The 27601-nt window shown below is 50.9% G+C and overlaps 3 protein-coding genes across 10 annotated transcripts; all 3 read right to left on the bottom strand.

Moving 5' to 3' along the window:
• Positions 1-507: 507 nt before the first annotated feature.
• Positions 508-3237, bottom strand: FITM1 (fat storage inducing transmembrane protein 1). The gene is made up of 2 exons (XM_033107132.1): positions 1533-3237; positions 508-1147 (listed from the first exon to the last, which is right to left on the bottom strand). The coding sequence occupies exons 1-2, from the start codon at positions 1796-1798 to the stop codon at positions 535-537; spliced, it is 879 nt and encodes a 292-aa protein (XP_032963023.1). The 5' UTR covers positions 1799-3237; the 3' UTR covers positions 508-534.
• Positions 3238-4518: 1281 nt separating this feature from the next.
• DCAF11 (DDB1 and CUL4 associated factor 11) lies at positions 4519-13484 on the bottom strand. Of its 8 annotated transcripts, XM_033107114.1 has the most exons (16): positions 12077-12250; positions 11927-11989; positions 11463-11825; positions 10448-10575; positions 10076-10203; positions 9737-9801; positions 9322-9422; positions 8945-9091; positions 8682-8736; positions 8260-8328; positions 7854-7911; positions 7570-7755; positions 6949-7102; positions 6367-6519; positions 5431-5537; positions 4519-5334 (listed from the first exon to the last, which is right to left on the bottom strand). In XM_033107114.1, exons 3-16 carry the CDS (start codon positions 11615-11617, stop codon positions 5200-5202), a joined length of 1641 nt encoding a protein of 546 aa, XP_032963005.1. In that variant the 5' UTR covers positions 11618-11825; positions 11927-11989; positions 12077-12250; the 3' UTR covers positions 4519-5199. The 8 variants fall into 8 exon arrangements, 7 of the variants coding, with proteins under 7 accessions (XP_032963005.1, XP_032963009.1, XP_032963004.1 ...); XM_033107118.1 differs by lacking the exons at positions 11927-11989; positions 12077-12250 and adding an exon at positions 13237-13484 and having other exon boundaries at positions 11463-11642; XM_033107113.1 differs by lacking the exons at positions 11927-11989; positions 12077-12250 and adding an exon at positions 12280-12436.
• A 2466-nt stretch (positions 13485-15950) lies between these two features.
• PCK2 (phosphoenolpyruvate carboxykinase 2, mitochondrial) lies at positions 15951-25849 on the bottom strand. The gene is made up of 10 exons (XM_033107112.1): positions 25644-25849; positions 23350-23595; positions 22690-22874; positions 22399-22602; positions 21859-22046; positions 21384-21546; positions 20904-21122; positions 18877-19014; positions 18487-18582; positions 15951-18287 (listed from the first exon to the last, which is right to left on the bottom strand). Exons 1-10 carry the CDS (start codon positions 25670-25672, stop codon positions 17833-17835), a joined length of 1923 nt encoding a protein of 640 aa, XP_032963003.1. The 5' UTR covers positions 25673-25849; the 3' UTR covers positions 15951-17832.
• Positions 25850-27601: the final 1752 nt, after the last annotated feature.

Raw genomic sequence — 27601 nt, 5'->3', positions numbered from 1 at the left:
TCATCTGCCTCCCCCAGTAAACCATAAGCCCCCAAGCAGCAAAAACCCTGTCTCCCTTATTCACAAGGTCTGAAGCTATGTTTGGCTCAATAAACATCTGTTAAATAAATGAGTACACATAGAGCCCTATGGGGAAGAAAGGGTGGGAAGGGTCCCTGAGTAGGGTGCCTAGATAGGCAGCTCCTAGAGGAAGGCGGAAGGGGATTCAGTGGAGCAGGGGGGCGGGGGAGTAAATCAACCAGGCTGTAGACAGAGTGCTGCACAGCAGGAATGCTGCCCATACCTAAGTGCGTTGTTACCTGGCCCTAGCAGTGCCACTCCTTGACATCAGAGCCTCAGATAGCTCGAAGTCTGCAAGGACTAGAAGACTGAAAGGACAGCAGGAGACATGGCCATCAAGCATAAGGAAGGACATTCAAGGAATGGTTGAGGAACCCCAGCGACCATCAGCCTTTTCACCCTTTCCACCCTTTCCAGGTCCCCCACCAAATGATGAGAGGGGCCAGAGCCAGGCCTAATGTGCCTTTATTTCTTTCAGTTGTGCTTGCGGCTGGAGTGGGGGCGAGGGAAGAGCCCATGGCCGGGGCTCCCTGGAGACCAGGGCTGATGATACCAGCTGCCGTAGGTGAGGTACCAGGCAAAGGTGCCCACTGCAGCGCCCACCACTTTGTGAGTATACTGGTGGAAGTAGATGACGGTACAGAGCAGCAAGAAGTTCCAGAGGCCCAGCAGCAGCACGTTGAGCAGGAAGACGAGGCGCAGGGGTGCACCAGCAGGTAGCCCATGGGCCAGGTACTTGGCGAATACTGCTGCTTCCTCAGCCATGAGCAGGCAGCAGAAGGTGAGCAGGAAGGTATGGGAGGAGACCGTGTAGCCCCGCCACTGGTGGCCGGCCGCCAGGCAGCTGCGTCGGTCGGGCAGCTCGTGAAGCAGCAGGCCCTGGGGCAGAGGCTCCAAGCAGGAGCCGGTCAGGTCCTCGATGAGCAGAAAGGCCCGGCCGGCCCCCCGCCACACAGCTGCCCCCACCACTAGCCGGCTAAGGTGCCGGGCAGTCACTGCCACGCGCCGTGTAGCGAGGAACACCACCAGCAACACGAAGCCCCCCAGGAAGGTGCATGTCCAGCCCCATGCCGAGTTCACAAACTTTCTGTGGGCAGAGAAGGGAGGCTAGTGAGACCTCGTAGCCCTATCTTTCCACCCTGGTCTGTGTTCCCATCACTGCTCTGTTGCCAGTTCTATATTTCATCACTGGCTTTCTGGGTCCTGTGCCTTCTACCACACCACCCCCGTGCACTTAAACTTTGCCATCTCCTGAAAGACTCACTCAGCCTTCTATGGTCCATATTTCCTCGTCAGCCCTGCTCCTGACTTCCCCTGTACCCCCACAACGCTGTCCCCTCCCCCTCCTCTGACCTTCTCCTCAACCTTCTAGCCTATTTTTAGTGCCTGGACTGGCAGGAGGACAGAAGCCTGGAGGGAGCTAGGATCCCAGAATGGAGGGAGCCGGCGCCCACGGCCTCGCGTGGACTCACATGTTGAAGAAGTTGCCGTGGCTGGCGAAGATAGTCCGAGGGTTGACATGGAACTGCAGAAGGGGCCCAAAGATGACCACTGCTGCCAACCACGCATGGTAGAGGCGCCGTAAGCAGGGGCTGCCCAGGAGGCGAGCAGCCTGTTCACTCCCAAAGTACAGCAAGGCAGAGGCCACCCAGAGCAGCACCTTGACCAGGCAGCCCAGCAGTGCCCGGATTCGGGCCCCGGCCCCCAGCCCTGCCCCCACCACCGGCCCCCGCTCCATGTTCCCTCCCCTCCCCACTAACTGCTTGCTCTGCTGGGCAGCTGAGGAGGGGCTGATGGGGCCCCCCCTGCACAAGGACAGGCAGTGACAGGTGTGGCAGACACAGAGCAGAGCCCTGTTGGCAGCTGGTAGGCGGGGGAGAGGGGCGGGGGGCAGTAAGGGGCCAGGGTGGAGGGGTGCCACGTCAGCAGGGTCCCAGCCTTGGGTGTGTGTCCTTATTGCGGTCCGTGTCCTTTCCTGTTAGCCCTGTGTCCCCTTGGCTCTCTAGGTCTGTGTCCCAAGCTGTAACCATGGTCTAGTTCATGTTTCAGGGCCAGACCTGCTGTTCCGGGTTGTCTTTGTCCATAGCCTGCTTGGGTCTGCCTGTCTGGTCAGCCAGTTAACCATACCCCACCCCAATTTTACTGTGTGTTTGCTCCACAGGGAGATCAGGGGTCAGGAACATAAAACTAACCAAACCTTGGAGGTCATTTAAAAAAATCTGTGTCTGCCTCATCATCATCGTGGCCCAGCTTCTCTCCTCAGGTCTGAGCACAGGAGCTCACCACTGAGCCTGCAGCAAGATGGCCGTGCACTGCATTGTTTCCAACTCAGGCCTGGGAAGCACGTCAGCAGGGTTACCCACTTTTCTGCACTGGGACCTCAGGGGCTTGGCGCAGCCCCAGCTTGTCTGGTCTGAGCTCTGAGGGGTTAGCTTGGGTCTAGGGCTGCTGTGTAAACCATGGTTGTGCAATGCACAAGACATCAGATCTAAAGGGGGCCCTTCTTTGGTATGTTTATTATGATGGCCAACAGATGAAATTCAAGTGTCCTGAAAAGGGCATATTATATGAGATGGTGATGGTTTAGGTTGGACTCTCAGAGTCCCCAAAAGTAGGTTTACTCCTAGGTGATGGCGAAAGCAGGGTGGAGATCTAGACGAAAAATCCTCAGCCATCAAAACATAGGCTGTGTCTTCTAACCAATTACCCTAGGCTCAGCCATACCTAAGACTTAGCTTCTCGGCCTGACTACAGGGGCTGGAGCCACAGTATGGAGTGCAACCTACCCAAGAGATGTCCCTATTATTCAGTAACTGTTTTGCAGTCCCTTTTTGTCTTCCTCATTCCTCAAAATTGGTGGTGGGATTTCAGAGCACAGTGGAGGCCTGCGAAGTAGTGAAAGGAATGAACTTAAGGATACCTGAGTTCTGGGCCCAACTATGTGACTTTGGGAAAATCAACTCACTCTCCTTGGTCCTCAGTGCCCTCCTCTGCAAACTGATCAAGATGGATTAATCAATCAGGTTCCTTCCAGATCCTGAAGCCCATCCTTCAGCCTAATTTCTGCTCATGGACCCTATACACGAATACCTATAGAACCCTCATACATTTTTAAGTCAACAAAAAATTTTTCATAGTAATTTTAAAAGTTGCAAAGGACATAGTTTCCAGTGGATTGTATATACTAACATTTCAAAAAATAAAGCTATTTTTATCACTCTTTTAAATACATCCAATGGAATCTAAACACTAGTGATTATATACCTCACCATTATTAATTTTAAAAAATCTGATGAGATCTTAATAGTCAGAAATTGTATTTCCATTCTACTTCTCCCAAAGAACTTATCCTAATATGTTTTATGCTTCAAAGTTTTTTATTCATCACACTTCTCTGCGAAAAAAAGGATATAATTTGAAATTTAATTTTTAAACATTTCCAGTGTTCATAGGCCCTAAAAGTTAACATTTTTTTCTTCTGGATTAAATTTTCATAATTGTTAGTAGTATAAAATATATTATTAGTACAACAAACATTTCACACATTTTGATAATTGAAAGTGTATTGGAAATGTATCTCTTAATGAGAAGACTAAGTGGTCCTTGGGGCCTTGATTCAATGAGGGTTTGTGGACACTAATAATTTTAATTTGCTTCTAACTTGGGTGCCCTGGAGTAATACAGGTTCTGGGTGAGATGGGTAGCATCTCTGGGGTGATGTGGCAGAAGGGAAATGAAAAGGGCCAAAGGAAAAGGAGATCTGGCCCGAATTTCACAGTAGGCAGATTACTTGGAGCAAAGAGAACACGTGGAAGCCCGAGGAACTGGACAATTCATTTTTAAAAAACTATCTTTTTTTGCTATGAAATAGGTACTCCTTTTACCCTTTGCTGTGTATTTGAGAATCCCTGGAGGTGTTTATTCCTCATTTGAAAACTGCCTTGGAGATAATGAAATGTTGTGGGGAAAAGATGGATCGGAGCTGGATGTGAACCTTCGATCCCCCACTGACCACACCGTCGGTCTGCTTCGGGGCACGCTGCCTGACCTCTGCATGTCTCCACTTCCTCACCGGGGGCTGTGAGGGTGAAGCACCCAGATGGGGCCTTGCATCAGTGCCCACCAGGTTCCCTCTGGCTCTGGGCTACTTCTTCCTGTACACTGGACCAGCTCCAGGGCCAGCCCCAGAGCAGAGCTGCTGTGCGTATGCTCATCTGTATTGTGCTTGTTTCCTGCTATCTTGTTTTCTATTTGCTGGCAAGTTTCTGAGGTCGGTGAGGGAATGCCTACTGAAAAGCTCAGTTAACAAATGATTTTGCTATTTTCCTTCATCTTGAGGCATCAAAAGGGTGTTTTCTCCCATAAAGGTGCATATCTGAAGGCTTTGTTGAAACTGTTTTCTTGAAGTGAGAGGATAAAAGACCCCAGACAGGAAAAAGGGAGAGAGAGACACTGAGCCAGGTTCCCACAGAGTTTATTGAGGGAGCCAAAGCCAGTGAGAGGACAAAGGAGTCCTGCTTCAACATCCCTCTCTGAAGCAGCTGGCCTCCGGCAAGATGGAACACTCTGGGAGGGGAGCCACACGGAGCCTCTCACACCACAGCCTGTCCTATACCAAAGACCCAGACACAGGAGAGAGAGGACACAATTCCCATCCCAGGAGGGTGCTGAGGACACACCTTCTCCATCCCACCCTCCCCCAAAGGGCTAGCGCTCTAGCCCTCAGGACCTCTGGCAGAAAGGCCAGGATGCCCGACCCTCTGATTGGCCAGTCTAATCCTGGGCAATGGGCCTGGCTGATAGCTCAGTTCAAATTCACCCCAGACATCTACTCTGGAAGCTAACACCTAACATCCAAACATGATTAAAAACACTCAGGTCTCCTGCTGACAAAGGCCACACCCCAGACAATGGGAGGCTAGCCAGAACCCGGCCAGAGAGAGAGACCCAAGCCGGGCGTGGGCATGTGAGGCAACCTAGGGGGAGGATCGTCCAGGGCTCAGTCGGGGCCTGGAAGCCTGGGCTTCTGTGTCTCCCCACTGAATGCCCGTGATTTCCCAAAGATCCCCCAGAAGGGAGAAAGGGAGAAGGCAGAGAGCTTAACAAGAGGCTCAGCCATGAATGGGCTGGAGGTCAGATCTACTGGGGCGAGGAAAAGGCTGTGGAGGGGTGGGGCACTGGGGCAGGGGCGCTGGGGTGCTCCTCACACTCTGGCATGTCATCCTGGAAGTACTCAGCCTGGCGGTACTGCCACAGACGCAAGTTCCCGTCCCACTGCAAGGCAGAAGGTGGCAAGTAGTCAGGGGGTGCTGCCCCCTCCCAGGTACAAGTCCCAGACATGTACTGGCCCCCTCGCCCTCGCAACCTCACCGAACTGCTGACGATCTTCTCCTCAAAGGGGTGCCAACTGACATCTCGCACACAGGCCTTGTGGTTGGTCAGCTTCTTCACAATGTGGCCATTCAGGAGGTTGTACACTGTCCAGGAAAGGCCAGAGTGGAGAGGGGCCACCTCAGGACCTTCTAGCCACCCCTCGTCTCTCCCTGAGCAGCACCACTTACCTCCCTCTCAGGCAACGTCCCACTTTCCCAGGGGAGCAAAGGCCACAGCAGAGGATGGGGTTATTTCTCAGTTCCTTTTCCCTTTCCCTACCTCAGGTTGAGGGTATAGTTTAGCAGAGTTTGTGAATCTCTGGCCCTCAGCTAAATTTCACAAGGTCTACAGTTAATAAAATGCAATGTGACTTTGAAGGTTTTAGCAGCAATTTTCTAAAAAGCTCCCAAGATCTGGAAGGCACCGCAAAAGTGAGCAATGGGTATGTCCAGACACGTGGACCTGCTGTTCCTGATCTGGATGGGGTGTACCTTTCTCTCTTTCTGGATGGGTCTCCATCTGAGTGCACTGTCAGGTTCCTTATAGCTGTAGCTGTGCTTGTGCTTTCCTCCTGCTTTAGTGGCTGTATGTCCTTTACTACTTGCTGCTGTCTTTTGGTGTCATTCTTTTTTACCTCTGTTCCCTCCTACCTTTCATCTGCAATCTCTTTCCTTGACTGGCTACAAAACAGAACAGAGTATATTTTTGGTAATCTATTATATTTACTGACTAGAATTCTATGTTCCTTGTCTTAATTTAAAATGCTGATGAATAGAATGTTTTCTGTTTGTCAAGCCTCCCTTGTTCCAAGCTAAATTAAATTCCACTTGTAGTTGTCACTGGGTTTTTTAAGGTGGTCACTGGTAATTATAGATAGAATGCCAGTGAAACATTCCTGCCCTTCCCGAGGCCCCGTTCTTACACTATCCTTACCGACCACTTTGCCAGTGGAGCAGCCGCTGTAGATGAACTGCTGGCCAGTGCTATGGGTGGGGGAGAATCGGCAGCGGATGAGGGTGTGCAGCACCCCATGGCCCCGGTAAGTCATCAAGGAGCTGTCCCCTGGGAGCTTCAGCTTCCGCCAGGCTGGGTGGGAGTGCAGGGAGAGCCCTAGGTTAGGGAATCTGGATTCTTCCAAATCACCAGTCCTTCCCAAAGACCGATGCTCACAGACAACCATCGTTCAGTCCCCAACTGGTGGCTCTTTCCCCACCTAACAGTCAGCTGATATTCACTAATATGGCTCTGCGGGGTGTTAAGACACTGAAATACTTTTATATTGGTTAGTTCTGAGTGAACCCAGCTCCCAACCCTGGGAACCCCTGGCTCTCTCCATGGTTCAGCAAACAAAGAGTTAATGCCAGGCAAGCAGGAGTAGGAGGAGGGCTTGAGGACTCAGCTCCAGGCTATAGCAGCATTCACTGTGCCCATGACGGCCTCTCCAGGAGTTAAATATTTTAACCACCATCCTGACTCTTCACTCTCCAGATCTCAGGCTCTACCCTCCACTCTCACCTTTTTTGGGCACCTGCTGCCAGCGGTAGTCCCAGTTTTGCTGTGTGGCAGCCTGGCGTGAGGCTTCCATGCCTTCCCGGCTGGAGAAACGTCGGATATCCCAGAGCTTGATGGTCTGGTCTTTGGAGTTGGAGATGAGATACCGGGCATCTCCCTGTGAATCCCAAGATGGATAATGAAGTGTCAGAACTTGCAAACGCCCACGCCGTCTGTCCAGCTTCCCTCTCCAGTTGAGGGGTATGAACTCTAGTCCTCTGACTCTGTTGGCTCTTTCCTCATCCAGGTGGGCTCACGTTGGTTTTCTAACGCCACATGCTACTCCCTTGCTGGGTTTCCCCTTCTTTGTCTAGTGCGCTGGCTGGGCCTCCTCGTCTACCCTGGATTAACTGTCTTCTACTTTTCTTGTGCAGAAAGCCCTGCCCTGTTCCACTGGTACCCATCCGTGGTGGGTACTGATGGCTGTCATGTTTCCTGGCTTAAGTCCCTTCCTTCCACTCCAGTTCTTACCAACGTTGGCTAATAAGGACCCTGGCAAGTTCCCACACCAGTCCACTTTGATACCCTCTCCTGGACAACCAGAACCTTAGTAGCCTGGCCATGCAGTACTACCTCCCTGCCCACCTTGCTGTCAATAAAGGTGATGCCATCCTGGTGTCCGGCCAGTGCACCCACGGGCTTGGGGTCATCTTCCCGCATGGTACGTCGATCCCACACTTTGCAGATGGCATCGTCACCCCCGGAGAACAGGATTTGGGAGCTTATGTCAGCAAAGGCCACTGCATTCACATCATCCTCATGGGACTCAATCTAGGGGAGAAGGAGGCCAGGATACCTAGGACCTCAATCTGGGTCTTCCAATAGGCCAAGGACCAGGACACAAAGGCTCTAAGTCTCAGAAGCAATACCTGAAGTGTGCGCCGGTTCTGTTCTCGATCAAAGACATACAGGCAGCCATCATTGGCCCTGAAAGGGAAGGGATAAAGAGTATCCTGGAGCCAGGCCTGAGAGGACCAATGCTTGCTGTCCTTGTTGTAAAGTCCTGCAGAGGGGCAAGCCCTTGTCTCTTCTTATATAGGAGGTGGGAGAGACTTAGCTGTGTTTGCAAAGTTTCAGACCTCCCATCTCATGCTGGGGAAATGGTGAACAAATGTGAAGCAAGTCGTAAACCTTGACCTTGGAGAAGGGCTGGCTGGCTGTTCTCCACAGCTGCCCAGGTAGGGGTATTCAGTGTACTCTCTGTAACAGCAGAGCTGGTCTCCGGGAGGACTCCTGTCTCATTAACCGAGGGCGATATCCCCCACAAGCACTCACCCTCCTAGCACTTCTCGTCCGTCTGAGGAGACAGCAATGGAGAAGACAGCAAAGCGACGTTCATCTGGTCTGAAAAGAGCAAAGGAGGAGCTGGGTTAGGTGGACTTCCCTTCAGCCTTTGTTAATCCACAAAGACTCTGATGATGGTTGTAAGGCACACTTCTCAGGGGAAAGGAAGTCCTGCCAACACGTGCTAGAATGTGGATCGCCTCAGGGAGAACCAGAAATAATCCTGCAACCATCTATTTTACCCTGGTCCTCTGCTGACAGGATGGGTGGGTCCCTCCCAGGAATCCACACAGAGAAACTTGCAACCACTGTACTTTTCCCTCTAAGCAGGAGATCCAGTTCAAGAAGTGTGCCCCTGGAGAGCCTTCTTTGAGAAGTTTCTGATGGGTCTGACCAGGAAGGGAAGCCAGTACCTTAGATCCAGGGCAGTGTGTGTGTCTCCCTCCCCGTAGATGTTGCAGATATGAACTAAGAGAAGCAAGAGAAACAAGAATCTTTCAGGGCTGGAGGAAGGTGGGTGGAAGTGAAGCTAGGCAGGAAACAGAAAAAAGAACGTGGATGTCAGACCCTGGGAGTGATCTTTCCAGAAGGTGCGGAGTCCTGGCAAAGAGGAGATGGGCGTTTGAGACCTCAGGTCCCAGGCTGGAGACACTAGGGCTGTCTGGGGCATACTCACTATAATCAGACCAGCTGGAGTATAGGAAGTGGTTCCCATCAGGGGTGAAGGCCACATCCAGGACGCTCCAGCCGACATCCCGGGCCTTGATGCTCTTGAATTTATGAAAGCGGCCATACCGGCAGTCATACAATCGGATTGTCTGGTCTGTGCAAGTGAGGACCAGGAAGAATTAGGAAACGCTCTCCTTGGATCCTCCCTAGATCAGACCTCTCTCATTCAGTGTATTTGTGGGATGTTCCCTTGATCATGGGAATGTGCTCTGACTAAACACGCTTCAAGTCAGGGTCTGAGCTGCTGGGCCTGGGCCTTTCTAGCCTCAGTCAGAAGGACTGTTACATATACCAGGGCAGTTTGTAAGACCAGGGTCTGGTTACCTTGGCAAGCAGACATGAAGATTTGACCATCTTTGCTGTAGATTCCACAGAAAGCCTTCTGAGAGTAAGTGTCCGTGAAGCCCAGATCATTGGGCAAGAAGCTGGGGGAGCAGAGGGAAAATGTGAATAAGGGGAGCTCAGGATGAGGAGTGTAAACAGTTAGCAGAATCCTAACAGAGCTGGATGTGAGAACAAGGGCATCCTTCCCTTTTAGCTTTGGTACAATCCCCTTTCTTTCTCATTCATTCTATTATCCACTCAATTTCTATACTTTTACTTTGTTTACTCTCAAAGATTCAACCCCACTTACACTAGGTGTAATATCCCTGAGGCTCCTGTAACATCTATCCCTTCAAAGTTTAGGGGATAAGACCTATCTGGCCCTTAGGGTCACTCCACCAAGCCCCATACTCACTGAGACATCACTCGAGACTGTTCTCCAAGGGAGAAGCTTCCCCGGTGGCAGAGGCCCCGTTCTCTCTAAAGGAAGGGATTGGGGAATGTTGCTCGCAGAAACACAGGGCCACTTCAGCCACACCAAGACCCCGCCTCCAAGGTTATTGCTCTTGCTACAGAAATGGGCACCACACATAGGATGTCCCACCAAACGCCAATGCAGGATGGCTAAGAACTCTCCAGCGCCAGCACTTGAGGCTTCTCTGGAAAGTTTACTTCCCTCTTCTCTGGGGCTGGCAGAGCTGCTGCCTACCTTGATAGACCTGCTGCCAGGCTGATGGGAGGTGGAGAGGCCTACCTTGTACAACATTTGAGGAAAGCTGTGCTCCCGGGCTGCCCGCCTAAGCCCCAGCCGCCCTGTGGCCAATTCCACTTGCGTCTTGATCTCATTGCATTCCAGCTCCCGGGTGTCAGGGGTTGCATCCACTGTGAGGGCCAAGGGGAAGTTTCATCCGAGGTCTTCCAGCCCCAGAGGACAGTTAGTAGAACAGTGCTCAAGCCCGCTCAATGTGGCTGAATATACTGGGTCTGCAAGAACTCCCTCATTCCCTGAATTGTCTCATCTTCTTCCAATTTAACCATTTCTCTTTGTCAAAATTAAAAAAAAAAAAAAAAGGTTTCCTAATGAAAGTCCTCTGATGTTAGGGTCTTAGTCTGCCTATCCTCTTACCAGGTGGGTTGTACTGGTCCCCGAGACGACCATCCCAGGCACTGTCATGCTCTTCCTCCGAGTCCGAGAGGGCCTGGATTAGTTGTAAATTTGCGGCACCTCCTCCCTGCACCAACCTCACTTGGCCTCTGTGGAGAAACCCCCCATGATAAAGGGGGAGGATCTCCTCCCCAAAGCAACCAAATTCAGAATCAATGGCTAACCAGCTGTTAAATCACCTGGTACTCAAACCATCATACTGTCCCTATTTTGAGGTTTGAGGATGACTAGACGTTGGCTGTTATTTTCAACTTCCTATAAGACACAGTAGGAAACTAATTCTCCTTCGTACAGCAGTGAAGAGAACCCCAGCACTGCATGGAGGTTGAGAGACCTAAGTTGACTTTCCAGAGAACTGAAAATTCTGAGAGCATTCCCTTCTGAGCCTCTGCCTGAGGAGTCCAGCATAGAACACGGTATTCTGAAGGGATCCCCAAGTTTGTCTTCTCCCCAAGAAGCCACAGTTAAGAAACAGCTAGTTTCACCCCTTACCAGTCAACTCCTGGTGGTCACTTCCTTCAAAGCAATCTTTCCTCCAGAATAGGGTTAGTTAGGTTAATTTAAACTTGTTTTTCAAGTAACTCCACATGGCCTCATATTACACGTAATTAACTGCACAAAGGCTCAACACCCACTTCCCCATCTCTTCTCTTCACCCCTTTTCAACCAGGGCCCCTCCCCCCTTTTTTTCACTTACTTGGAAAACAGATTACATTTGTGTGGTCATTGCTAGAGAGCTTCCCTTGAACAGTCCCCTCAAACACAAGAGTGAGTCATCTTGGTGACCCTCCCTAGGCTAGAACCACGCTTACTGGGTACGAGGGCTATGAGTGTCCAGCAGAAAAGGCTGTTCAGCTCAAACCAAACAGCTGTCCTGGGCTAATCCCATTCCCTATCCTCTGTAACTTCCCTGCCTGGAGTTGGGATCAAGGGACTGTGGTGGCGCCTGGTGGGGACACACCAGAGAGTAAGTTACCTGCGGAGGAGATAGGCCAGTACCTGGGCCAGATCCACATCTTCATCCTCCTCTTCCTCTTCCTCACTCCGACGCAGGCCAGCCCCTCTTCGGGGCAAGCCCTCGGAGGGGTCTCCGGACCCAGCTCCTGCACTGCTGCTGTTCCGTGATCCCATCTTCTGGTCACAGCATCCTTAAGTCCTGTGCAGGGACTCCTGTCACCTCCTTGGGTTTGGTGAACGCAAAGCCTGCTCTAGAAATACTAGGGTCTCCTGAGATAGGGGTAGCTATCTCTAGGAGGGTGACCCTTCCTAGAGACAGAGATCCCTTCTCTTTAGCCTGTGACAACTTCCAAGGCTTCGGGAATGCAAACTTTCCCCAATCCTGTGAAGCAAAACAAGCAGAGTGAAGCTTTTGGCACTACCCTAGCTCACCAATGAGAATCCTTTGAAAAGGAATTTCTCACTTTTCTACCTCAAACTCACCCATCAAAGTCCCTGGGGGGGGTGGATTCCCAGGTAACCTCTCTGGCCGACCAATCAAAACCCCTCGAGGAAGAAAGCGCCTCATTAGCTTATCTCATCTAACCAATCGGAAGCCTTAGGACTCAGAGACCCCCCCAACGCCCCCCTTACCGACCAATCAGAGTGCTCCCTTGCGAGAGCCGGCAGCAGCGACAACCAATGACGTTAGAATTCGGCCTAACACCCTCTCCTTCCTTGCCTCACGCCCACGTGGTGTGCCGGGGGTGTGTACGCCTAGGTGGGGAGGCCAGGAAGAGGCCGAGAAGCCCCTCCCACTGAAACCGGCGGTTACCGCCCCGCGCGAGACCACCCACCAGCCAGGAGCGGTCGCAGGACCCGCAGTGGCGCAAAGCCTTGTTTACACCGACTGCCGCCGCAGCGTCGGCCAACCGCGCCTCCGTCACGCGCCTCCTTCGTCACTCATCTCCCGGCTTCCCTGCCGGCGAACTGCGACGTCACACGACGCCCCTAACGGCCCCGCCCCCTTGGCCCGCTAACTGGACAGCTGAACACAGTGATTGATAGGTGGGTGGGAGAAAGTGCGTGAGGGGTATGAGAGGAGGAGAAAGCGCGCAACCGAGGAAGGGCGTCGCTCCTCGTTGGGAGTGAGTGGGGAATCCGCTGCTTCCCGTATCAGAGACAACGGAACTACACTTAAAGGGTGTGGGCGGGGCTTACAAAAGAAGTTGGTTCGCTACGGAGAGCTGTCTTAGCAAGGGGTACAATTTGCTGTTGGTCCATAAAATTCATTTGGCTTTGCATTTTTCAGACGATCTTTAAGAGCCTCCTTTTTCATCCCCTTTTCCCCTCACCGGGCTCCAGCCTTCCTCTTTTCCCTGGCTGCATCTTCAGTCGGCCCAGCCCTAAGCTTCGCCGGCGCCTTTAGGGTAGGTTCACGTCATAGGTGGGGCCCAGGCCTCCACCCCCTCCCTTCCGGGTTTAGTTTCCGGAAGCCCTGTTCTTGTGGGGACCGCCCTTTCTAGACCTCCCCTTAGCCGCTTTGACAACTTTTTAGATGACCCCTGGCTTCCCTCTGTGGTCTTTGCAGACGCTCCCTAACACATCCTCGGGTCTCTACAGGCCTTTCCGGTTCCTTGAGTTCCCCTTAGACGCCCCGTTGGCCCTCCGGGATTTATAGACCCTCCCTAGACCTTCTGTCCTTGCGGTGTCTCTCGGTCCGGGCCATCCGACTACGGTGTGCACGTACTCCGCATCCTACCCCCCGCTCTGGGTTTATGAGTAACCCGGCCGAGTCCAAGGCCGGGACTTACCACATCTCGGGATCCTCGCCCAGCCTGAGGCGCGGTGGCTGGGGGGAGGCGGTGTGGGTCGAGTCACCTCGCCGTACCCGGCGCAAAGGCCCGGGGTTCAAGTTGCGTCTCAGCGCTCCCGGCTCGCACTCCTTTAAAAGTGCTTCAAGCTATCTTGGGTCCAGAGCCCCCTGAGGGCAGGCAGAGGAGCGGGGGCCCTCAGTTCCCGGTGGCCTTCCTGGGCCTCACTCTCCCTGGGAGGGTGAGGGTGTGGTCCTTCGGGTGACGCTTCATGGTCTCTAGACTGCTACACCCGAGTTTATCGTCTCTGGTCACCCTGATAGCTTCATGGAATCGAACCCACGCATATTTTAGTATTCAAAATAGTAAAGCAATGGAAACAAAAGCGATCCAAATATACAATATGCACGGGACTGGTTAAATAACTTGTCCATATGGTAGGACACATACCAGGTGGATATTAAAGTGATGTTGTAGTCTTGTATTTTTATGCCATTGGAAAGTGCAAGTTACGTTGTTAGGTTTCTTAAAAGGTGGTAGTTCTGGTGACAAGGTGGATGCAAAAACAGTATGTTTTCAATTTTGCATTAAAACATGAAAATACCCGGGCTCATTATACTATTAAATAACAAAATGGAAAAGGCTTTGCATGAATTAATGACAAAGATATAGCATGAACAATGCATTATAATTAATAGGAGTACCCAAAGAAAAACTTCTGCTAAACTCATCTCTTTAATAATACATTTTTTGATTACATCTTTCCTCTTCTTGGCCTTTTCTCCTTAGCACTTAGAAATTCTGTTTAAAACTGAATAAAATCTAAATTCAAGCCTTTGAAATATGGAACTTGTACATTATTGAATAAAACGTAAAAGTCATGGTAAATGTAAAACAAAAGTCGGAGGTTTTATGTCCAAAATGAGTCTTAACATCAAATCGTATGCTAAACAATGAAGGATTTCATCTCAGTGGATTGATTTTTGTATGTAAAAGATTTTTAAGCCTCTGAACTTGGTTATGTCACTTGTGACTGATAATGTTTTTTAAATGTATACGAGCAGTTATATTTTAGGGTGTTCCATACTGTGTGTTCCCTTGAAAGAAAGTGGAATTTCTTTAAAAATAATTAAATTATTTTGATAAACTCTATTGGCCTTCCCTGTCATGACTTTGAAATTGGGCGTGTTGCTTGGTGACAGTTTGTATAGTGCTTTTCATTTGGCAGCCTCTACTCTCCCCAGCTACACTTAAAGCCACAGAGAGGTTTCTACCTTTAGCATCCATTTTAGAACCAGTTCTAGTAACTGCTAAGTAAATGTCAGCTGGCTGACTTTCTGTCTGACCTGCCTTGGGTTGTTTCCTGCTTATTAGCATCTCCACCACCAGAGGGCGGGCTGGGCTAGAGAGGAGAGAGGAAAGCACATTTTTTTCTTTTGCTAACACTGTCCTCCTTCTCCCCAACCCCAGCTCTCAGCCTGATGACTGCACAGAGCTCCTGGGACACATGTACAGCTCTGGGCAACACAAGGGAAAGTTCTGTTTTCTGAAGTGACTGATGACGTGTTTATACATTATCTTCTTACAGAATTCTCTGTGTAGAGGGCAGGCAGAAGTATGTTAATTTGCCCAGGATTTAAAATATGTTGACTATAAAGCAATTGAATAATTATGGGATTTCTAATACTCTCATGTCCTGTGTCCTTGAGAACCAGAATTTTTTGTGTGGTGGACAGGAGGGACAGATGTGATATAGAAGGATTTAAAAACCCATCAGCCCTGAGTTTGAATAGGAACTATCAGTATGAACTCAAGAGGTATTTTATCTTCTGATCCCTATCCTCTGAAAAGTTCTGGAAACAATGACCAATTCAGTAGCAATGAACACTCCTACCACCCAGATCTTAAAATGCCGTTTCCCACAGAAAGAAACCAGCACTTGAAGAAATGACTGATTGCTGGTCTGGGGCAGGTAATGCACAAGGTGAGTGTCCAATAACTTATACCAGATAGTAAAGAAGCTAACAAACACTATCAGGGTATGTCAAAAGGACTCAAGAGCCAAAGATGGGACAATTTGAACATTAAGAAGGATAACTTAAACATTATGTTTAAATCTATAAGTTCATAATGTGTGTGTGTGTAAATGGTCACTTTTGAAGAAGAATAAATTATTTTGAAGATGGTAAGTAAAGGAATACAAGCAGTTATCTTGCTGTGCCTGTATAAACTGTACCTCAGGTTAATGAAATAGAAGATAAAGGGAGTATCCCCTTGTAAAAGTATTCCACCTATTATGACAGAGTTTAAGTATGGCTACTTTAAAATCCCTAATAAATTAATTAATCTAGGCATTGAGCATCTAGGCCTGGATTCTTCAGTGGTTAAATTCAAGGAAAAGAATGGAGGGGGAACCTGTAGATTGAAAGAGACTTAAAAGGCATATGAAATTTTAAAAAATGGGCAAGGCTAAACCGTAATATGTAGGGATCCACATTTGGGTGATAAAACTACAAAAAAAAAAAAAGAAAGAAAAAAAAAAAGGAAGTGATTATCATGCAGCATAAGTGTCCATTTACACCAGGAAGGAGGGACTGTGATGGAGATGAAGAACATGGTGAGGGAGTATAGATCGTTTTGGTGTCTGGCAAAGTTCTGTTTCTTTCTCTAGGTAATAGTTGCATGTGTATTAACTTTATGAAGCTATGCCTTTGTATGGTTTTCTGTTTCTGTTTTATTTGTAAAAAGTTAATTAAAATGTGTTATCTATATTTTATTTATCGTGAGCTATAGGGCATGCAGACCAACTTTATTCTAATTGACAAAATCATTTTTAAGGCTAACACCTTCACATCACTGTGCATTTAGAGACCAGAAAGGTGCCTAGAACCCCTGTTTCCGCCTCTTTCCTGGAGGGACTTACTTCCAAACCCATTTTCTTTCTCCCCTGAATTTTATTTTCATTGCTCATCTTCCTCTTAAACTGTAGAGTCAGCAGTATATAATACAGACGTACAGGGCCTACTATATTCAATAGAGAATGGAAAGTTAAGGACAGCTAACATATATTCAAATGGTTACTCCATGCCAGGCGTAGTTCTGAGTGCCTAGTTCCATTCTTAATCCTAACGACACTGAGGTGTAGGCACATGTGCATTTTACAGATAAAGAAACTGAGAGGCACCCCAGGCTTGAGAGCACTACGTGCCTCACATCTGTTATGCTGCCTCTGATCATACTGTTTCAGTCATCACATGCTCTTTATGCAGCAGAGGACTTGGGTATATATTTTTAAGTACAATGGCCTCCATTGCTCAGTGTATTTTAGCATATGATCCACTCTGACCTTTAGATTCTTTTCTGCTCTTAACACATTGTAGCTGGTGATTGGCTGTTTTCTAGAACACTGGGTCTTCCCTCCAGTGTTTTCTTTTGAGGGAATTCCCAGTAATTCCAAGTTATTTGCTGAAGTTTGTTCTCATTTTCAGGGTACAGATTCACATCTTATCCACCTCAGTGTATACATTCACTCAGCCTTGCTGCACCTCACGGGTGAAATTATCCTCAGCTGATGCCCCTGACTCGTGTAGGACCATCGCTCTTTTTGTGGTTTCTCTCTAAGGTTGGTTTCAGAGTTTAGGGCAAGGCCTTGCCAAACTATGGTCCCTGTAACGGCATTAGCATCACCCAGGAGTTTGTAAGAAAAAACAGAATCTCCGGGCTACCCCAGACTTGCTGAATAAGAATCTACATTTTAGTAAGTTCCCTGTGATTCATAGGCACATTAAAGTTTGAGAAGCATGGAATAGGTGACTTCTAAGGTCCTTACGATTCTATGGGTCTATGCTGCTTTGAGAGACATGTCTCTGCAGTTACCGTTTCCTCTTGGCTCTACTGTGTGACCTTGGGCAATTACTTGACTTTACTGTGCTTTTGTTTCTTCATCTGTAAAACGGTACCTGCCTCAAAGGGTTGTTTTGTAATGTGCTTAGAACAGTGCCTGGCACACAAAAGTGTTATAGAAGTGTTAGCTGTCTTAATACTGAATAAGCTTTTTTTAATGAATATTTTATGAGCCCCAACATGAGGTCAGGCAGGAGGAAGAACAGGTTTGAGAAATCAACGACGGACCACTTCACTGGAGAATGGGGTTATAGAGTGGGCAATCGAGAATTTTAGGCTTGGAGGCTGTACTGAGCAGCTTGCAGAGGCGCTCATCTTTTTAAGACCTCAGGACACAGAGTATAGTCCCTTCTCTCAGCAATTCTTACTTAGATGGCCCCCTGATGGCCCCCAGCTGCCTGTGGGGCATCAGCAGCTTGGAGGGGCTGGAAAAACATTGTGAAATTGGTGTTAGAGGAAAGCCTGCGAAGATAGGTGGGAAATGAAAACACAAATGTTACATAAAATAAATGAGTATCTCTTATTGGACAGCGCATGGGGGAATGCCTGTGGCCTGGTCTCACAACACCCAGAAGATGTTAGTTATATCAAATAGGTCATATTTTCTGCAAGCCTGGTGGTTCTCCTATTCCTAGATGGGGGTGGAGGGTAGGGTGGTGCTGTGCTCTCGGGCTAGCCTGGAACCTCAGGTTGTCACATTCTGCGCACACGTCCCTCCAAGGCCTCCAGCTCACCCAACACTTCTTTGGGCAGATCCTGGTTGACCTGCTCTGTCAGGTAGTTCCGAATATCACGAACCTCCTGTTCCCAGAAGTCCTTAGGGAGCGAGAACAGCTGGGTAGTGTCTACAGCTCCTAGGCCACTGAGATCCAAGGCGCCTTCCTTTGGCACCAGCCCGATGGGTGTCTCTTGGGCACTGTCCTGCCCATCTAGCCGCCGGCAGATCCAGTCTAGCACCCGAGCATTCTCTCCAAAGCCTGGCCACAGGAAGCGGCCTGCCTCGTCCCGCCGGAACCAGTTGACATGGAAGATGCGCGGCAGCCGAGCCCCCTTGCGCCCCTCCATGCTCAGCCAGTGTTCTAGGTAGCGCCCAAAGTTGTAACCAAAAAAGGGCCGCATGGCAAATGGGTCGTGCATGATGACCTTCCCTAGGGAGGGGAGAGGCTAGGTAAGGAATCTTCCTCTTTACTGGAAAAGAGAAGGGCACTCAGTATCCAGCTGGAGGAAGTTCATGGTTCTGGAATATTCTTGGGGCAGGGTGAAAAGGGATTGGGGAAAGGCTGAGCAGGAGGGTCTGGCTCAGGAAGGGAGAGAAGAGGCCATCTGGACACATGGGAGGGTGCTCACCTTTGTGTTCAGCTGCAGCAGTGGACTCAGAGCGCATGGCACTGCCCACAAACACTCCGTGGCGCCAGTTGAAGGCCTCATATACCAGGGGTACTCCTAGAACACCAGGGAACAGGGTCAGAGGCAGCCCTTTTCATTGGACTCACTCCATCCTTTCTGGTGATCTTGATTCCTAATCTCTTTCTCCTAGGACCTCAGCTGTCCTATTTTCAAATTCCATGCCACCCCCCACCCCCCATTTTGCATTCTCCAGAGGACAGCTCTGGAGACATACAGCTACAGTTGGCGATACAGGCTGAAGATCCCAAGCTCTTAGTACAAGAGGCAGGTGGGCGCTGATAGAGAGCCAGACCCTTTTCCAAGAAGGCATGGAACCCACACAATGTTTACCTTTGGGTCTGCGGCCTCCAAAGATGATGGCATCAATGGGGACACCCTCAGGGGCCTCCCAGGCGGGGTCCATGATGGGGCACTGGCGAGCCGGGGCACAAAAACGAGAATTGGGATGTGCACAGGGCTCCTTGTCACCTGGCAGAGGAAATACAAATACTGTCACTTCCAAGGGCACATCTACCCCCAGTACACATGTTCATGTACTCTTGCACAATTTCTTTTTACCTCATCAGCTCCCTGCAACCTCGTGGGGTAGGGAGCAGGGAGTCAGGCCACCTCCCTTAAAATTTGGATAAATCAGGTCATTTATCCATAATGGTTCTGTCAGCTAAGCTTTGTGAGAAAAGAGTGGGAGAGGAATTGGGCCTCAGCAGAGCACTAATGTTTATGCCAAACTATAGCCATATGGCATCGACCAGTTCTCAAAAGAATGGGGTTAGATATTGGCATAAATTCCCCCCAGAAACAATTTGTGGGACTTTTATTTAAATGAACACTCAAATCTAAAGCAAAAACTGAGTCTGTGTGGTCAGTATTTCAGACAATTGACTTTCCATCAGCAAATGGGGGGAAATAGAATCTCTTGAGCCATCAAAATGCAAATAGGAATTGATTTTAAATCTAACAGAATTTTGGTGATTTCCCTGGGTCTGCCCAGTCCCTGATGGAATGATAAGCCTTGAAGAACTCAAAGACATAACCTGGGCAGGGGTAACCTGAGGAACTCAGGTCATTTGGTCCCTTCAGGTGCCTAGGAGAGGGGCTGGGACCAAGTCAAGGGTAGATATATAAGGCACCATCATGGATATCCCAAATGGACATGGTGCCTTCTCTGCTGGAAGTTGCTGGTCAGACCTGGGGGTAAGGGAGTCAAAGCTGCCACCCCCTGTCCCCGTCCCGCCCCCCAGTTGCTGCCTCCACTCTCAGATAAGAGCTATCCTTTATGCTTCTCCCTTGCACTTTTATCAGCCCCCAATTCAGGACGCTAGCACAGGATGTTATTCTGGGAACTGAAGCTGGACACAACACGCCCTAGTTATACCCCTGAATCCAGAGATGATGAAAGGGTTGGGGAATTAGCCTGTGGGGAAATATGAAAGTTTCTTGGACTTCTCAGTTGGGTAGGAAGGCTGAGGAGAGCTTAATGATGGTGTTGGAGAAAATAAAGGGTGATTAGATGAGGAGGGTGACTGCTAGGTCAGCCTGGAAAACTTGAATATAGGCTTCAGTGACCACAGGTCTCCCTCCCCCCCGCCATGCTCTTCTTTGCTCCCATCCCTAGGCCTCGGGGTTCTCTGACTGTCGAAGGCCACTGAAAGCCCAAGGTCCAGAGTGCAGGATTGGGGGAGGGGGTAGAACTGTAAGGCACGGGGAGTAATGACAGGCTCGAGAAACCAGCTTCTAGGGGAGGCTAAAGAGCTGGTCTGATTCCGTTTGGAAGAAGGATTGCTGTATGTGTGTTGGAGGGACAGGGGAAGGGTGAGGGTAACAATACTGACTTTTAGACAGTGGTTATTATACAGGGGGATAGTAGGAACCAAAGCGGCAAGAGGAGGGGCAGCGTTCGTCCTTTCCTAATACGTCAAACTTTATGGATTAGGCGTTGAGCCCTATTTTTTCTGTAATAATTTTCCAAACAGTCCTTTCCTTTTTTTTTTTTTTTTTTAACACTCGGCTTATATTTATTGAGGATTTACTAAGTATTTGGTACTGTGCTAAACCCTTTGCATGCATTTAATCGTCCAACAACTTTAAGAGAGAGGTACTATAGTAATTACTCCCAGTCAACTGACGGGGAACCTAAAGCTCAGGAGGTTAAGCAATTTAGCCAAGTCACAAAGCCAGTGCTTGGTGGAGTTGGGACATGAACTGAGACCTTGCCTGGGGTTGGAAACTGCAAACATTCATAACTTCCTGTGCCTCCTGGAGGTCCTAGAACACAGCTGCGGGTTGTGGAGAAGGCTTTTACATCATCAAGATGCTGAGCCCTGGGGGCTGTGTCATGACTCCCCCACCCCACATACCAGGTTTCCAGGCCTTGCCCAGCCAGGAGGTGACGGTGACACCAGGTGGGAGAGGTTGGTCAATGCCCTCCCAATACACGCCGCCATCACTGGTCTCAGCCACGTTGGTGAAAAGAGTGTTACTCTGGATTGTAGCCATGGCATTGGGATTGGTGGTGGCAGACGTACCAGGAGCCACCCCAAAGAAACCATTCTCAGGATTGATGGCCCGGAGTCGACCTGTTAGGAGGAGAAGTGAAAGAAAGGAAGCACCAAGCAGGAAAAGTTGAGGGGTATAGCCGGGGAAGGTCCTGTGGTGCCCCTCCCTGCCCTGAGCTGGCCCCTAGATCTGACGGGGAAGGCTCTGTGCTTCTGCCAGAAAGTTCAGGGCAAGGTTGGCTGTTTAGGAGAAGTTCTTATGGACAAAGCTCACATGGAGCAGTGGAGGGAAGACCCCTATGCTCTGGTAAGTACCAAGAGTATGATCCAAGGGCCACTCACCATCACTGTCAAACCTCATCCAGGCGATGTCGTCTCCCACACACTCCACCTTCCAGCCTGGCAGTGCTGGCCGCATCATGGCCAGGTTCGTCTTGCCACAGGCACTGGGGAAGGCAGCTGCCACATAGCGCTTCTTCCCTGCAGGGCTGGTGATACCCAGAATCTGCATATTGAGGAGAGAGAAAATAAGGAGGAGGTCACCAAAGGTCAGGGCATGGTCTTCATAGGAAGGACAGTGACAGGTTAGCAGAGAGGACTGATGTGTATTAACAGGTGTACCACCTTGCCACTAGGCCTGGGGTGGCGGCAAGGGGAAGCCCCACACATTCAGCAGCCTGGGGTCAAAGCTTCGGGCTTTGGGCAGAGTCTCTGCTCACTAGCCTGGCACCTGGTGGGAGGCAAGGCTGAGGCAGACTGGCCAGGCCCTGCCGCTGCCCTGTCCCCCGCAGCTGCCCGATCCTCACCAGGCCCTCACCAGCATGTGCTCCGCCAGCCAGCCCTCATCCCGGGCCAGCCGAGAGGCGATGCGAAGGGCAAAGCACTTCTTGCCCAGCAGAGAGTTGCCACCATAGCCGCTGCCGAAGGAGACGATCTCCCGCTGGTCAGGCACGTGGCCAATCAGGGTTTTCTCTGGATTGCATGGCCACTGGCTCACCGGCTCCCCTGGGGACAATGGGGTCATGGGGCTGCTGGCAGGGGCATCAGGCACTGGGGTGTCAGGGACGGGAGGGATCAGGGGGTGGCAGGAGAGACACTTGGGAGCAGTGGTGCCAATGGATGGCTAAAGCCCCCCCATAATATCCATTAGCTCCCATGCCCCTCTTCTTGGACATGGATAATCAACTTTCTCAATCTTGTGCAAACTGCACTGCAAACACAGCCTCATCCCCAGCCCAGACAGCTGCCCTGGATCTGTGGAATCAGGTGTCTCACCAATTAGGATGGGTAGGATTTGGGGTTCCCTCTGAGTACAAGCAGGCCTCTGTGTCCTCCCCTGGGCAGAACACGTGCTCACCTTGCCCAGTCAGGGGCCGGCCCACAGAGTGCAGACACTTGACAAAGTCACCATCTCCCAGGGCCTGAAGCACTGGCGTCCCCAGCCGGGTCATAATACGCATGCTTGCCACGACGTAGGCTGAGTCAGTGAGTTGCACGCCGATGCGTGACAGTGGGGAGCCCACGGGACCCATGCTGAATGGTAGCACGTACATGGTTCGGCCTGTGGAGGAAAACGTCACCTGGATGAAGGGTTCCAACCTGTTTGTACCTTCAGTGCCCCTGATGTCTGTGTCCCTGCCCTGGTTACCCTGCATGCAGCCTGGAAATCTCTCATCCACAGCTTTTTGGAACTCAGCTGGGGACATCCAGTTGCCCAGCTGCCCTCGGGCCCCACCAGTCGGCAGGGGCACTGTGTCCCGTTGAGAAGGAGTTACAATCACCGTCTTGCTCTCTACTCGTGCCACATCCTTGGGGTCTGTGCGGGCCAGCCAGCTGGGGGAAAAGGGATTATCAGGAAGATGGCAGCCAGCAGGTCTCCCTCATCCCCAGACCCACTCTTTCACATCCAACTTTGACCCTAGGTCTTCTGTTGACCTTTTCCCCCCCATCTATTTGCACCTCAGTCGCTTCCTCCAGGTTTTGTCCCATCTAACGGGTCCCATCTAGGCATGCTGATGTTATTGCAGGCTTCGCTTAGGCCCATGCTTAACTAGGTCGTTCCCTTGGCCCCCAGCTCTCTAAAGGCCCCCTCTTCCCCTGGCAAAAACTCCCTGAACTCGTAAGAAAAAAAAACCAAAAGTTTTTATTTGTATCAGTTTCTTCACTTAAAATAATCTGTTTCCTTCAAAGCTCCCAATCTTGTTCCATTGGATGGTCTAGATAAATCTGATTTTGTCTTGGTAAGGACAGAGTAGCCTTAGTTTAAGCAGCTGCCCCCATCCTACGGGTCACTGGGCTCAGGGCTTACCAGTTATTGTATTTGGGGAGCTTCCGAATGAGTCCCTGCTGCTCCAGGAGGGTCAGTGTGGCAGTGTTCTCGGCCTCAGTCCCATCACAGATGTGGATGCCCTCTGGTTGGCACAGACGGGCACTGCGATCCACGAAGTCTCGAACTCCAGCAGGCAGCTGGTTCAGATCTCCATTGAGTACACGCAGGGTCTGGATGCTACGCCGTGAAGACCAGCCACAGGGGCTCAGCCCATGCCAGCTAAGCCTGCGAGAGAAGAAACAGAGAGGTAATGATGAACCAGGTGTTTTCATGGAGGATGGGCAAGTCGAGGGGATAGGAAGCTGGGGAGCATGCTAAAGCAGGTCTGGGTCGAAGCAGGGGAGTGGGATGGGTTCAGGCCACATGGATCTTGTGGCCTTTATGAGGCTTAGTCAGGGTGTCTCCTGGTCAGCAAGGGACAGGTATTGCCAAATGAGCATAAAGCCTGTGTGGAGGTATATGTGTATGCATGCTAATGTCTTATGGGCTTGTCCAAGCCCATATTTACCTAGGTCTGATCAATGCTTAGAAATGAAGAGGTGCCCTAAGGCCCAAAAGTCAACAAACTGTGCCTAAGTGACAGCTTCATATGTCTGGTGTTTGAAGCTCTCATTTCTGTTCTTTCCATTCTCAAGTCTAGTTTTTAAGTTAAAAAGGCAGCTGTTTTTATTTTTTTCTTCTTCTGGTGTGTATGCCGTAAGACTGTGAAAACTTCAAGCAAAGAGATTAAGGCTCTTGCCTGGGGAGAAGGTAATTAGATGTTGGGGTTCTAGGCCTCAGATCTGCTGCGGCCTACCTGGGCCAACAGGATTGCAAAAAACATGTTGCCATTGGGTAGGTATTTTTGAACTGTGTGGAAGGCTGACTACTGGGGAATGTCACTGACTGGGGTTCATACCCAGATTCCTAGGAGGGCAGGGTCCCTGTTTTCTGTCCCTGTATACGTGTGGGAGAGGGAGAAGCAGGGTCTGTTCTCATTGTCTTGGACCCAGGGCCAGAGTAAGCCAGAGAAAGCAAAGGTCAGGAGAGGGAAGTTGCCCTCCTCCTGTACAGGGAGGCATAGTAAACTGCCCCACACACCTAGGACCACATAGCCCTGTCCCTCCCCTGGCTCTCTTTCCTAGAGGACACATGCCTACAGAGCTTTGGGTGTTGGTGGTAGGGTGCAACATCAGATTGCAGGAAGCTCAAACTCAGAGGGTGTAAGCCTGGGGAAGGTAGAAATCTCAGACCAAGGATGTAGGAGATGGAGCCTGGTTGGAGTGGGAGCTGAGGTGGCTTCCACTGGGCAGAGTGGGACAGAAACCCAGTATGGCCCCAGGGGCAGAGGAGGAGGGCTCCTGGGACTTGGGTCTGCTCTTGCCTCAGAGAGAAGTTTTCCCTGAGCACTAATTTTAAAGGTACAATCAAGGGGACATCCTCTCTCCATTGGGGAGCCTGGCTCAGAAAGTCTCTGGGGAAGCTCCACCATTCTCCTCCAGTCTCCTAAGCGGGACCTTCTCCTTTTCCTTTGCTCCAGAGACCACCCACAAGGGCTGGCCAAGTGGAACCAGCTGTGGGAGAAATATGGGGTCAGCTCAGACTCTGGGACCAAAGCTGGGGAGAAGGGAGGCTACAGAGGTAAGACAGGTGTGAAAAGCAGGAGAGGGAAGACAAACAGGGCCTAGGGTCTCCTGTCCTAGAGGAGGGAGAAAACAGCCATAGAAGAACTGAAGGCACCTTGGTCCCCTCCTCCACCTTGCTTCCTTCTTTCCCCTGGCCCCAGGTCCCTCTGGCTGTGCCAGGCTTCCCTCCAGAGTCCAGTCCGGAGGAGGCCGGGTAATGGATGTTTACATTCTACCTTCTTTAGGGAGCTCCGAGTTCAATCCCCAGGGCTCATGCACCCGTGACCCCAGGGCCCTACCGCTCCTCATTGCAACTGGGGCACAAGAGTTACATCTGGAAAGGAAAGGCGGAGAGCTGGGCTCAGCAGGGGCGACCTGGGAGGGGGACGGAAGTTCTGAGAGTGGCAGATAGAGACGTCGCCGTTGCAGACCAGCAAAGCAGGGAGGGGGAGGAGAGGACGGAAACGAAGAGACCTGGAGCAACTGGGGCTGCCCCTGATCTCCCGCAGGATTCGCGGCCCGAGAGGCTCGGAATCGAGAAACATTCGCCCCGGATCCGCTGCCTCCTCGGATGGGAAGCCAGGCGGAGGCGGGCAAGCAGGAGCGCGCAACTGGCAGCCCCGAGGGGGCGAGCGCGGCAGAATGTGCCCCGGGCTGGGGGTCACTCACCGCAGGCCAGGACGATACACAGCGGCCATGGCACCTGGGATGGCCACGAGGACGGAACCGAGCCCGGGAGATATGGAAGGCAGGGAAGGGGAGAGCGCGGCGAAACGGCGAAGTCCAGAAGCGAGAGGGAGCTAAAACTGGGCGGGAGGCGCTTAAAAAGGAGGCGGGCAGGCAGACACAGGGCGGGACCTAGCAGGGCCGGCGCGACCCTCTCCCCCCCCGGCCAGCAGGGCGGCTTTCCCGGGTCCTGACGCTCCAGGTCCCCAGCCCGCCCAGCCACCGCCCCACCCTCTGCGTCCTAGTCCCCAAACCCATCTTTCCCATTGGGGGACTGGGTCTTCTCTCGAGGCCCCGCCCCCGCCCCGCCTCGTCCACTGCACATGATGTAACTTTGAGGACAATTGCTCCCCAGAGATAGTGACTGGAGACACTGGGTGGCAAACAAGCTAAGGACGAAGGGCGAGGCCATGGGCAGGAGCCCGCGGGGGCTGGAAGTCTAGAAGCGGGGGTGGGCGGGTGGGGGGGTGTTGGGCATTACCTTTCCCCTTCTTCCTGGGGACTGGGCCCTCAGAGCCCCAGGCTTTTCTGTTTTCCAGGGCCCCAATGCTAAGGTCTTTCAGTCCCCTAATTCCCAAATCCTTGTTTCTTCTCCCCCGATGAGGACTCCCTTCTGCCTTACCATGAAACAGTGGTGTCTTTCCACCCCACAGTCTCTTCTTTGGGTCTCTGCCCTAGTCATTCTCTCCATATTCCCCTGGAGGACTCATCTGCCCCAACCAACCACCACCAAAAAGTCCTCAGGTAATTTCTCAAGTTATATCTCCATCCAGTTCTCTTCAACTTGAGACCACTGGGTATCACCGCAAATATGACCGTGTCTCAAACTCAACATATCTATGGGGGGCATCTAGCCAGTATCAGCTCCCCATTCTGGTAGTAGCACCCTGATGTTCCTTTGGGGAACCACCTCCTCAGTCTGTGTGGTGATGTGGGTCTCCTGGGGCAGGTTCTCAGCTTGGCCAATTTGTGTGTTGCTTGTTGGGAATGATCAGGGAATGACATGAGGTTCCTCTCTGGGGCTTTTTCTGTAGACTTTCAAAATGAACTCTCATCTTGCTGGGATTGCTGAGCTGGTAGAATATAAGCCTGGAGCTGCTGGGTGTCAGTTTGGCATTGCAAAGCAGGAATCTGCTTTCACTGTGCTGGAACATAGTGAGACGAGGAGAGCTGGCCTCCAGCCTTAGGCTTGCTGCTGGTCCTCCTCTCTTCCACCCAGGCTCCATCCTGCACTCAGCTTCATGTGGGACTCTTCCCTCCAGTCCCTACATCCAAACTCTGTCCACACCTACCCCGCCGCAAACAGCTGCCTGTTTGGCCACGCTTTGGGCCTAAAGGTGTGGACACTGGTGGCAGCCTAATCAACCTGCCGAAGGTCATCATCTCTTCCATAATCCTGCACCTGCTTTCATGGTTCCCTATCTCAGCGAATGGCCCCACCATCTAGCTGGTTGCCCCAGAGCAACCTGAATTGGTCTAGACTATTCCTTTTTTATCCTCCATAGCCAATCAGACATCAGGACCTTTGGATTTGTACGTCACAATTCTCTCTCAAATCTGTGTCTATCCCCATGGCCACCGCCTTAGTTCAGGGCTTACCGTATCTCTCACCTGGCTTTAGATGATAGCTTCCAAGCCACCTCTTGGCTTCCTGCCTCTCCAAATGCCACCCCCTTTCCCTCCTACCAAACTACTCTCCAAATTCTGCACTTAGGTTCATGTTAGGGAGTTAAGAGAGAGGGATGACGTTTATTGTGTAGATACTAGGTGCCAGGCTCTGTGCCAGTAGCTTTACATGCATAATCTCATTCAGTTTCACGACAATCCTATTTCACAGATGTGGACACTGAAGCTTAGAGAGGTTAAGTCATTTGCTCAAAGTTACACAGCCGGGCAGCTTG

This window comes from Rhinolophus ferrumequinum, chromosome 6, assembly GCF_004115265.2.
Source record: "Rhinolophus ferrumequinum isolate MPI-CBG mRhiFer1 chromosome 6, mRhiFer1_v1.p, whole genome shotgun sequence".
In the NCBI taxonomy this organism is placed as follows: Eukaryota; Metazoa; Chordata; class Mammalia; order Chiroptera; family Rhinolophidae; genus Rhinolophus; species Rhinolophus ferrumequinum.
This window is presented reverse-complemented; position numbering and strand designations above follow the sequence as displayed.